Source organism: Rhopilema esculentum, chromosome 21, assembly GCF_057945365.1.
Source record: "Rhopilema esculentum isolate cy_ngs chromosome 21, ASM5794536v1, whole genome shotgun sequence".
Classification (NCBI taxonomy): Eukaryota; Metazoa; Cnidaria; class Scyphozoa; order Rhizostomeae; family Rhizostomatidae; genus Rhopilema; species Rhopilema esculentum.
This window is the reverse complement of record NC_142835.1, coordinates 9,186,441-9,198,469: the sequence shown is the minus strand read 5'-3', so window position 1 is coordinate 9,198,469 and position 12,029 is coordinate 9,186,441. Positions and strand designations below refer to the sequence as shown.

The 12,029-nt window shown below is 37.4% G+C and overlaps 1 protein-coding gene across 1 annotated transcript in view; it reads right to left on the bottom strand.

Annotated features, from left to right (window-relative positions):
- The window catches only part of LOC135684488 (TBC1 domain family member 23), a 41,307-nt gene extending 35,459 nt beyond the window's left edge, over positions 1-5,848 (bottom strand). The window contains exons 1-4 of the mRNA XM_089114940.1: positions 5,296-5,848; positions 5,076-5,184; positions 2,909-3,014; positions 1,922-2,126 (exon numbers count right to left, since the gene is read on the bottom strand). Of these exons, the coding sequence (XP_088971066.1) occupies positions 1,922-2,126; positions 2,909-3,014; positions 5,076-5,184; positions 5,296-5,351 (476 nt within the window). The 5' untranslated portion in view covers positions 5,352-5,848. The remainder of the gene's footprint in view (positions 1-1,921; positions 2,127-2,908; positions 3,015-5,075; positions 5,185-5,295) is intronic.
- Between the last annotated feature and the right edge of the window lie 6,181 nt (positions 5,849-12,029).

Below are 12,029 nucleotides of genomic sequence, written 5' to 3'. Positions count from 1 at the left end.
GTTTCTTAAGTACTTTGATAGGCATAACAAACAACAGTTAGACCAATTATCTAATGCAAGACAGAGAAGGGCGAATAAAAGGAAATATACTTAATGACGAATGGCTTCAGAACCAGGGGCAAAGCCAAAAATTTTCTTTGGAGGGGTAAAGAAGTGATTTTTGCCGACAAAAAGGGCGTGTCTCACTCTTTAAGGGTGTTGCTGCTTTTATGCGTTCCTGTTTCAAAGTTCATACTTTGGTGCCATACTTTGAAATTTCAACTACTACAAAGATGTTAATACGTTACAATTATTGCAAAGAGGTAACAGGGTGAGCACAAAAATTGCTTCGTTTGCCCGTCAAAACCCCTTAATTTGTTGGGGGGAGAGGGGGTACCGCACCCTCCGTATCCCGTATATTATCATCAGGCTATCAAATTATCCTCCTGATTGACAGTTGAGAACATATTTTAAGCCCTATAATCTTATGGAACCCCTGAACTCGGGAAAATTATTTAATTTGATCCCAAGACCGTGTTTTGCAGAACAACGAAGCGATTGAATAACTGCCAAACGTTTGCTATTCTACATCACGAGCTCCTTAATATCTATGATCGAATCAGACCCAACGCTTGTTTTCATCCAAGACACCCTGTTTTTTTATGGGTATGCCTAATCTTTGGTCAACTCATCTGGCAAGGTTTTTTGCGATTGCACAAAAGGGTCTGTGCTTTAATGTATTGCAGTTCCTAATGATTCAAATTAGTAGCTTCAGCTGTAGCGATCGATGGCGACCATTTGAATGAAACCATTGCAATGCACTAGATCATAATGAAACCATTGCAATGCACTAGATCATAATGAAACCACAGCAATGCACCAGATGACAACAAACCACCTCACTGTCTGCGGAATCAATCACGCCCATTGGAATCAGACGGTATGGGTTTTGTAATGAGATTTCTTCATCGCAAGCAGGTGATTATGGGAGCTTGTGCCATAAACCGAAACTTTTTAAACATTCAAGAGGTGATAAGCCCTATGTTGAACCCAATATTGACCGCGAAACAAAAGCAGAAATCTAAAGAAGTCGCACGGTGATATATTCTAATACATTTCGCCTTGGTATAAAAGACGTATATACAGTGAGATTACACCGATGAACTGTCCACAAAATAAGATATGTCGTCCTATTTGTGTATCGGAATGGGCCTAAACAAATTATTGAAGATGACTGTTTTAATTGGATTCACATTGCCGCAGGTCACACACAATTCAATTGCAATATACAGAAATTAAACCGATGTATGGCTCCTAGCGTGATGGCAGTGCACAAACTAATTCTATTATGTTTGAAACTAGAAAGCTAAACCATCAATAGAGTCTGAGGTCAAAAAATTCCCTGGATTTTAAGTATTTCCTTGCTGTATATGGAGGTCAACTTAGCATCAAATCACTCGAAATTTCAACTAAAAAGAATCATCTTTAGAATCAGTTTATCGACTGCAAAATGACGAGGCTAAGTGGAAACTAATAAATCTACCCACAAAAATTCTCTAAAACGTTTTTTTTGTTTCATTAAACCTTTTATCATTGCAAACATAATCATCATTGCTGTTAAGAAGCAGAGTCGATGTAAGATTACACAGAATCCCTGCTGCCAGGATAACGGGTTGCAGACTGATGCAGGTTTATGCAATCTTTACTAAAAACACATCCGCCAAACAAAAGTTGATTCGAATCAAATAAAGAAAATTTTGTAATAATACCTCTTAAAACTGCTAACTTTTAAGGAATAAATTTGCTTAAAGCATTTGTAACAATTATTGTCGTAGGTCATTGACAACCAGTAAATCTGGCCACCTCCCTTCTTTTTTTATCTATAATTGCAATTTCAATGTAATCTAGCAACCACTATGTCTTATATAAACAACAGACGTACCTTGGGATGTATTTTGAATGCATGGCGTAGAAACAGTTATAAACATCGCTTAACGGTAGCTTCAGTGTAATAAATGGAGAAAGAAGTTCAATGAGTCCACTTGTTGTCCTGTACTTTTCGTTCCTTGATTTACAGTAAAACGTGATCAGACCTTCCATATCACGTGCAACTTCCTCTTCATCTTCTTCGGTGATACGGAGTTTAGCTGCAGAAAATAACATCAAACTTATTGTCAAAAAGTCATATTAGAGAAATGTATATTTGTGATAACTAACTGCTTTTTAAGAAATTTTTTCTATCAAAAAAACCAACATATTGTTTATTGGGGACATTGTTTTCAAAAAAATTGAATTGAAGATCATGAATATGATAACTCTTCATTATGACAAAAAAACATTGGTATCTGAACACAAAAAGTGGATGTAGAAGGAAATTCAGCAGCAGAATAATCATTAAAAACAAGTGCTTTGGCAAGTCCATGGAGATAACGACAGGAGTATCTGTGCTGTACAGGGCAATATGTGTGTGCCAGGGTACTCCGTGTTTGGAAGGGACCATTAAAAATACAGAGGACTGCATTCTAAGTAGAATGAAATTGAATTTTTGGTCCCAAGTTTAGAAGGGAGCAACAGGATTTTCACTGTATTCCCAGCTATTTCTTTTTTATTTTAGCTTTTGTTATAAATTTGCTTTTTGGAATGTTTAACAAGCAATTTATTTCATTTAGGGAGATCCTTTCCAAGTTAAAGCAACTTTTTTCGATTTATCTAAAATATTATTGTTCATGTGCGCTTGTTTGCAAAATGCACATAAAATTTTAATCATTCTGTTTGACACACACTTAAGCTTAGGAAAGTAATGAGTTTGTAACTGCATAACTTTGAAATGATGCATATTCAAGTTAATTACTTTCTTAAGCATGTAAACATTGACTTGTTGTTGTACTCAAAATATAGTTGTAACATAGTGCTAAGGGAGAAGGGTCACCTGCTTGAAATCTGCAGTCCTCTGACAAAACATCCTGCTCATTTAGATCAAGCACACCATCCCATGTACTGATTGCGTCTGGTTTGCCTGCGATATTCAGCAATGCCTAAGTGACAAAACACTTTACTATTTAATAACAATATTAAATAGAATCAAACTGTCAACATGTTTTTAATAAACATTTGGCACATGGTCAATCAGAAATTGGTGACCATGGAAGCTGTTTTCAGCAAAATGTTGTACTGCATACATACAAAAAAACAATATTTTTTTAAGTAATGACTGGATTTGCTAGCCTGATAATATATTTGCATGGTGGATACTTGAACTGGCTATTTACACAAGAAATTAAACTAAAACCAATTATCAGATTTATACAACAAATTCTCAGGCATACAGTGCTGTTCTAGCTTTCTGTTAGTCCAATGATTTAATCAAATTTATCAAAAGGAGCAGCAAAAAGATACTTTGAGCTTTTTTGAACAAGGCTGGCTTTTGAAGCAAATGCTAGGAAGAACACAGTGATTAATTTGGCTTACATTATTTGACAGACAATTTAAATTCTTACTACGTATCTATCAATGCATCCTTGTGCTATTTGTATCCTTAACAACATTAAAAACACAAATTAACCACCTGAGAAAACCAAGCAAGTTATCATTTTAAAAATAAGGAAATATGGCTATTGAGAAATTCATACCAACATAGCTGTTTTATAGATATCGAAGTCAACATTTTTGCTTAGATCCTTACTGTGAATCTGAAAAACTAAATAGTATCTATCTCCCCTAACTCAAAACACATAGCTGACTGGGTATCAACTATTTTTAAATACAATGACATTAAAAAATTATTTGGATACCTTCAAAGTTTTGAAGACTTTTCATACAATGAAGTTTGAAAGACATTTTTTTAAATATGAACAATACATTTCTGCAAAATTTTTACAAGATGTCTTTTATGTCTGTCAGGTAGGTATGCCAATAAATTTATGACAGTCAGGTATGCCAATAAATTTGAAAAAAACAAACTATTAAAAGTGTTTGGGACTTAAAATGCCAGCTTGGAGCTTTAAAAAATGAAGAACTAACTAACAAAAGTGTCAAGGGATTGCAACAATTGTTGCCAGCTTGCAAAGTATTTGTGTTTGTATTCAAAAAGTATTTGGACACCATCAAAATTTTGAAGAAATTTTATACTTAATTAAAGTCATAAAAAAGCAAGAATTGAAAAATTAGCAAAAGCACAGACTAGACAAACCATAGGAAATATAAATTTTCAAAGAGCCTAAAAAATGTCCATTGATAACAAATATTAATTACAGTGTTTAGTTCTCCTGGTGCTCTACTGTTAAAAAAACAGCTCATATAAAAGTCTTGATTCAATGACATTTCAATGTTCTTTGTTGTTTCAGCAAACTTCATTTACATCGCAATACTTTGTATAGTAACTTTGCATAGAAATTGCTTTGCTATGGAAATACCAAAGGAAATTTGAATTTTTGAGGCTATCCCTGAAAAAATTTTCGAAGTCATGTGACTTTTCCTTTACTAGACCAGTGCAGTGAATTCATGAATGTCCTATGTTTTATGGCTATATGTAAAAATGGTGAGTGTATTCCTAAATGGTAAGCAATTTCGAGGATACTTAGGCTGAGGTTACATGAAGAAAAGACTGCACCTAACTGAATAGAATGCCATAATTCTTATTTTCATGAGTCTATCATTTTTTTAACTTAAGTGTAACTGGTGTTTAAGTGCTAATTTTAGCTTCCATTGTAAATTATCTACAATTCACATTCTACGTGAATGTAAAGGATACAGCAACGCTTTGTTATCTTTACAAAATTCCAAGTGCTATTTTTACAGTTATAATAAAACAACAACAGAGGGCAGGTAATATGTATGCTACTTTATTTACAATACACACAGGTACACAAAAGTCTCTGCAAGATGTTTTGATTGTTGACATTGATAGCACTAAATCAAAGTCAGTTCAAATAGTCATTATGCATCTATTTTGCGTAACAACTCAGTAAGGGTGCCGCATTGTATTTTGCCCCCGCCCAGACATCTACCATAACAACACAACTAGAAAGTTTAAAGTAATGGCTGTTGGTGCTTTCAGCCATTGTGGAAAATTTGAAGTTACTCGGACTATTTCCTACCTTCCATAGCTCTGGCCTCATTCTTGACGGGATCTTTTTCCCTTTGCAAAGCTCTCTAAGTCGTTCAACATCTGGTTGTTTTGAAAGACACAGGAGAAGGTCAGTCCGCCTAGAACGGGAGAAACTTCGTCATAACTTCCATGAAATCATCAACTTTCAATAGCCTAGCAAAAAAAATCAAGTTAACTTGAATTTCATATAAAATTGCAACTATTCTTACCAAGCAATGTCTTCAATTTCATCTCCTCCTTTTTCCGAGTGTCCGTTCTCCGCCATTTTGCAGGCACGTCATCAAACAGTTGTTTCAGCCTCCCATGTAAACAAACCTTGCTGACGGATAAGAGGCCTGTGGCCAAAGGGCAGGGGCCCGGGACAGGCAGAATGGGCTTCTATGATGATTCACAGAAAATCTTATTGTAAACAAACATAGAAATATTCAGAGGCTGTAACCATGGTCTATTAAGAAAGTATAATAAACATCTCGCTGTGAGGTACGAAAAGAGTTAATTATGAGACATGTTTTTGAAGACCTAGTTTTTTCTTCATTCATTCAAAGCCAGAAAAATATGGTTCTCTATTTGATTCCATTTCCATGAGCTGGCATAGTGAACTTGACATTCCCTGAGTCAGTTTCTGCCTTAAAAAGGTGTGTCATCAGGTAGAAATTTTCGTATGTGGGTCCTGTTATCGTATCCCACATTAGTCATCCCATCCGCCAAAAAGTAATTTTCGAACAAAGACGGTGAATTATAAACAGGGCCGTAACCCCCACCCCCAACTTTCTGCAAAACAATAGAGCTTCTTTCAAAACCTTTTGTTATGGGTTTTAAAATTTTCCTTGCCCCCCCCCCTTCCTCCCACTTTCTAAACTGTGTCGGAGCCCATAATAAATGAGCAAATTAACAAATGGATTAGGTAGGCCCATGGACCTTAGTTTTCCCATGGGCTGCAGAAGATTTGAAAAGAAAGAAATTTTTTATAACAAGAGGGTCCTATCTGAGGCGGCGCCAGCACCCGAAAATGGGGAGGACTGGGGACCTAGAGGAACAAATGATAATATTTTTGCGACCACACCATATTTTAAAATAAAAAACACATTTCAACGTAAGGCAACTTAAGGGACTACAAGTCAACCCCGTTACAACAACGCTTTAACGCAATGAAATTTAATCGAGGAAAGTTTATAGAAAGATTATAGAAAACCTTTGAAAGAGGGGTAGAGGAAAGATTTCCTTATATGGGCCTTTTGGTCCAACTTTTGGTCCTTTCTTTTCGTTTAGATTCTTGAAATGAGAAAATGAAGTGCGCGTTGACTCCCTGACGGAAGTGCGTGACAAATGTCTATGTACTCATCTTAAAATTATGATAGTTTCCTAAAAACTCGAGACACTCTCATTTTAGCAAAAAATACAAGTGATTTCTACAGAGTTAGGCTACCTTAAATGTTAGAATAGTTAATGATGAATACTAAAATAAGAATCTTGTTTCAAGAATCTAATATTCTGAAGATCATGTCAATTGTCAAGTCTTTAAGAAATTAAAAAGGAGCTGGTAATAGAATGTCATTAGTATTGTGGTTATCACAAGTATTTCACTCCACTCAAAGGTATTTTGTAATCCTCTGCTAATCTTCTTTCTTTCTTTGTCAAACTTTAATAGCTATTTGAGATTTGTACCTACTCAAGATAAACCAAGAAATCTTCATCCTGGGTCTTAAACCATCGCCTTCGGATATTCTTTACGGTGAACAACGCCAAAAGACTTGAGATTTAGACCCCGGGTATAAATCATCGCCAGCGAGGAAATAGAAGATATGAACGGAGGAGCAACTCTCTCTAATGAGCGCCCTCTTTCCAATGAGCACCCTCTTTCCAATGAGCGCCTCTTTCCAATCTCTCTATTGCACCTCATCTTTTTAAGCAAAAATTCAATAACCACCCCCAAACATTATGAAAACAGATGGAGACCAGCAAAACCCCATTAGTCAGTCACCAGCTAAATATACTTAAGAAAACCTATGCTGTTGCGTTTGGGGAAGTTTTCATCAAATACTGACAGAACCAGATAAAAATCCATTCGACTGTGCATTGAAAATTTTGAGATTCAAGATGCTACACCAGTACTTATGCAAATCGACGAGGGTTCTGACTAGGAAAATTGACATGTTGTAACTGTTTTGCCTTTGACATGTGTGATGCGAGAGGAATATATATTTTTGTAAAAAAAGTGATCGTTTGAATTTCAAAGCTCAATTTTTATTGGTGGAGTTCTATCTATTTTCAATGAGCGCCTCACCTCAATGAGCGCCCATCTCTAATGGGTGCCCCCTCCCCCTTTTGGAGGCAAAAATATGAATGAGCTCCCCAAACACTCATTTGGGAGAATGCTGTACATTAACGCCATGCATTCAAAATATCTCCAAAGGTGCGCCTGCTATTCATACAAAACTTGGTGGTTGCTTGACTCTATGGTAGTTGCAATTATAGATAAAAAGAAGAGAAGGCCTAAAGTGTGAAAATGAATAAAAGAAAATGAGTAGTTCTAAAAAGCTATACACTGATACTGGCAAGACACCACAGCAAACGTCAACACGTTGCAAGTCAACGTTGGTATGTACTTTCAAAAACATTGTTTTGTGCAGTAGCAAAGTTTTCTTTCTTTGATAACAGTAAAATTCAGACAAAGTCTGTTAAAAAATTCTCAATTGGAGGTTATGAATAAAATCGTTTGGAATTCCACAGTTATGGCCTTAATCGTGTGCTGACTGAATTAATGTCCAACTTTCAAAAACAAAGTAACCAAATTCGTGAAGGTTAAATTATTCAAGGTGCTAACGGAAAGGTTAATGTCCATAATTTCCAACATTTGAAGCAAAGAATCGAACTTTTGAGATGATGATTTTGAGATACTGGGTTAGAGTGAAAGAAAAAGAGCAATGTAACATTCATTCATTCATAGAGTTTCAAATTTTTGTAATGGGTTTCAAATTTTCTCTTGCCCCTCCCCCCACCTTCTAGACTGTAGCCCTGAATGTGAGGGGAATAAAACACCACACCCCAGTGAACAGGCATAGGTCCTGTCCCTGCTGCTGTTATATAATGTCGCGACTTGTCTTCAATGCTGTTCGATGCATCCTTAGACCTTACCTAATGCTCTATGTAAGAGCTCTGCGTTAAGCGTTCATGTCTTTAGAATCTAATAATATAATGTCCCTATATAAATCATTTGTGTTTTTTCAATCAATTTTTCATAGAACAGGATTATCTTGTGGCACGCATATAGCCGCTTGGCCAACAGAAAGAAGGAGAACTGGCACTTCAATTTCATCATGTGGTATCCATGAGATGCATGTGCTCATACCTAAATCCCATCCATAATGCAACATTAGAATGCGTATTTGCTATGCCTTAGCAAGGAATTGACAATCGGTATGCTGTAATTGTTCGTCGAGAGGCAAAGCGCGTAAATTATACGGTACACAACATCAAATCCTTCACACAAAATACTAACTTTACCACTTTATCCCATGAATGAATGAAGCCTTAATTGAACCTAGTTACTGGGACCGCGCACCACTCTAAAAGTGGAGGGGCTGAAATGGGTGTGACCGAAAGAATTTGAGGCCGGAAAACGCCCCTTTCAGAAAATAATTGCTTATTTCTATTGAATTTTTATAAACAGTCTGGCTCAGAGAAATTATCAATAACTATAAAAATAGATAGAATTAGCTCGAGGGTAAAAAAAACCAAGCTAACGAAGTTAGAAAATCATCATATCATTAAACAAGATGAAACACCTAGAAAAAGAAAAAAAATGGTTTCCAGCCAAGAAGAACTGCTACTACATAGGAGTAAACTATCAAATGTTGCGTTAGAGTAAACCTTAAAAATAATTTTCTAGCATATTATTGCAAAAAAGTGGGTGGGCTATAGCCTCTGCTAGCCCAATGGCTGCGCGGTGCCTGCCTAGTTAGGGTGTCAGACTGTAAAATGAGTAACAACAAGTTCCGAGTATTTTCTGCAATTGTTAGTAACAGTCAGTCTTTAATATTGTCCACAACAGATTGCTCAAAGTGGAAATGCTGGAGAACAGTGGCGTAGAGAACATCTTTAAGTATCATATCTTGTTGAAAGAGATTGCCAATCTGATTCAGAACAACGAAAGAAGTCGTTATATCGCGCTTTAGTACTTTCCACACAAAATGTAGTACATAGGAATATTTACGGAAATATCAGAAGCTTTTTAGACAAAATAGCAGTTTAGCTTCGCAGGTGGGTTTCTCACCCCTTCTCAGTGTCCTAAAAACTACCTTCGGATGTTAGGTAGAAACAAATATAAATACAATAATACAAAAACAAAGAAAAAGTTCTTAACACGGCCTACCTGAATGTACTTTCTTGTTATCAGACCTCCCATCAAATCCTAAACGACAGTTATTTTCCCATTCCAAGTGAATATATTTGGTTACCTTTGATTTGCAATAAGATTTCTTTACTTTTTCATGACTGAAATGGAGGTTTTACAATTTTTTCTGAATAAAACTATGATAAAATTTATAAGAAGCTTGAATCGTCATTCGAAATTTGCCGCCATTATGATTTTCCCTCATGCACAAGGCAGTGTCACGGACTATAACGGATTTCCGATAAAACAGATTTGTTAAAGATTTAAGCAGGAATATGTAAGATTTGGATTAACAAAGAAAATATTGACAAAATTTCAGGAAGTTTATTCTGTCGGAAGCTGCTTGAGTACACAAGCCAATAGATTATTCCATACAAGATTTGCTCATGTTAGAATAACAAATTATTCAGATATTCATTATCCTTTTTAGAGGTTTAAAATTTTTCAATGTTTAGAGTAAATGCGTTGCTTAAACACTTAGGTTTGACACCAATCCAAAACTGCATTGAAATCCATTCTTGCTTAAATTTATGAACTCCGGTAAGGGACCATCGCACAACTTTAGAAACAATTTCGTTATATTCTAATATTATATCTAGTCAGTGTCGTTAAACATCAATAAAAAACCCCAAGGGAGATCATATCGCGTCTACCCCTGACAAAAAGGTTGGTTGCTTGCAACAGCCTCTGCGACGGAGAGTGAGATCAGATCGCGTCTATCCCTGACAAAAAGGTTGGTTGCTTGCAACAGCCTCTGCGACGGAGAGTGAGATCAGATCGCGTCTACCCCTGACAAGATGGTTGGTTGCTTGCAACAGCCTCTGCGACGGAGAGTGAGATCATATCGCGTCTACCCCTGACAAAAACGTTGGTTGCTTGCAACAGCCTCTGCGACGGAGAGTGAGATCAGATCGCGTCTACCCCTGACAAAAAGGTTGGTTGCTTGCAACAGCCTCTGCGACGGAGAGTGAGATCAGATCGCGTCTATCCCTGACAAAAAGGTTGGTTGCTTGCAACAGCCTCTGCGACGGAGAGTGAGATCAGATCGCGTCTATCCCTGACAAAAAGGTTGGTTGCTTGCAACAGCCTCTGCGACGGAGAGTGAGATCAGATCGCGTCCACCCCTGACAAGATGGTTGGTTGCTTGCAACAGCCTCTGCGACGGAGAGTGAGATCATATCGCGTCTACCCCTGACAAAAAGGTTGGTTGCTTGCAACAGCCTCTGCGACGGAGAGTGAGATCAGATCACGTCTACCCCTGACAAGATGGTTGGTTGCTTGCAACAGCCTCTGCGACGGAGAGTGAGATCAGATCGCGTCTACCCCTGACAAAAAGGTTGGTTGCTTGCAACAGCCTCTGCGACGGAGAGTGAGATCAGATCGCGTCTACCCCTGACAAAAAGGTTGGTTGCTTGCAACAGCCTCTGCGACGGAGAGTGAGATCAGATCGCGTCTACCCCTGACAAAAAGGTTGGTTGCTTGCAACAGCCTCTGCGACGGAGAGTGAGATCAGATCGCGTCTACCCCTGACAAAAAGGTTGGTTGCTTGCAACAGCCTCTGCGACGGAGAGTGAGATCATATCGCGTCTACCCCTCACAAAAAGGTTGGTTGCTTGCAACAGCCTCTGCGACGGAGAGTGAGATCATATCGCGTCTACCCCTGACAAAAACGTTGGTTGCTTGCAACAGCCTCTGCGACGGAGAGTATGGTCAGATCGCGTCTATCCCTTACAAAAAGGTTGGTTGCTTGCAACAGCCTCTGCGACGGAGAATGAGATCAGATCGCGTCTACCCCTGACAAAAAGGTTGGTTGCTTGCAACAGCCTCTGCGACGAAGAGTGAGATCATATCATCATTTGTTTAAACATGGTAGCCTATTCAGAAATGCTGGTTTACACGGAGGGAATCTGTCTAAATCTCCAAGAAAATATATAGTTACAGTAGGTCTCGACAAAAACGAAACAAAACATGCTATGATATTTGATATCCTATGAAGTACTTAACCTTCTATTTCAAATAATAAACCAGCTTCAATTTACAACATTTTTCTTTTTTGACAAGTATAGTTGCTTTATAGGAGCGCATTGCTTCATAGGTTCTACGTTTAATAGCCGATACGCACGCTTTAATCAATTGGTTTTATTAACCGCTGACTGAAACGTCTTCCGTGTAGAGTTTAAGAGGTGTATGTTTTGGCGAACTTAAAACTGATTTCGAAGCGCCTAATTATGCCATATTTCTCAAAACTTTAAAACTATTAAAGCTGTTTCATAAGGATAACTTTGAATATTTACCTAAAAACGGAAAACCATTGGAAGACATAGTGGTTAGCTGATCACAGACAACTGAGATTTTCTGTGGTGTCCCACAGGACTCATGTCTCAGTCCGCTGTTATTTCCCCCATGAACATCCTTTCGCAGTTGGATGTTATATTCATATCACTTCTTCACAGCTGTTCCACTTACCCGTAACGTAATTAAAATACTTAACTTCATAGTCGTAAAAAATATTGCAATTTTTATTTGCTTTCTTGCCTTTCTTACTTTTCA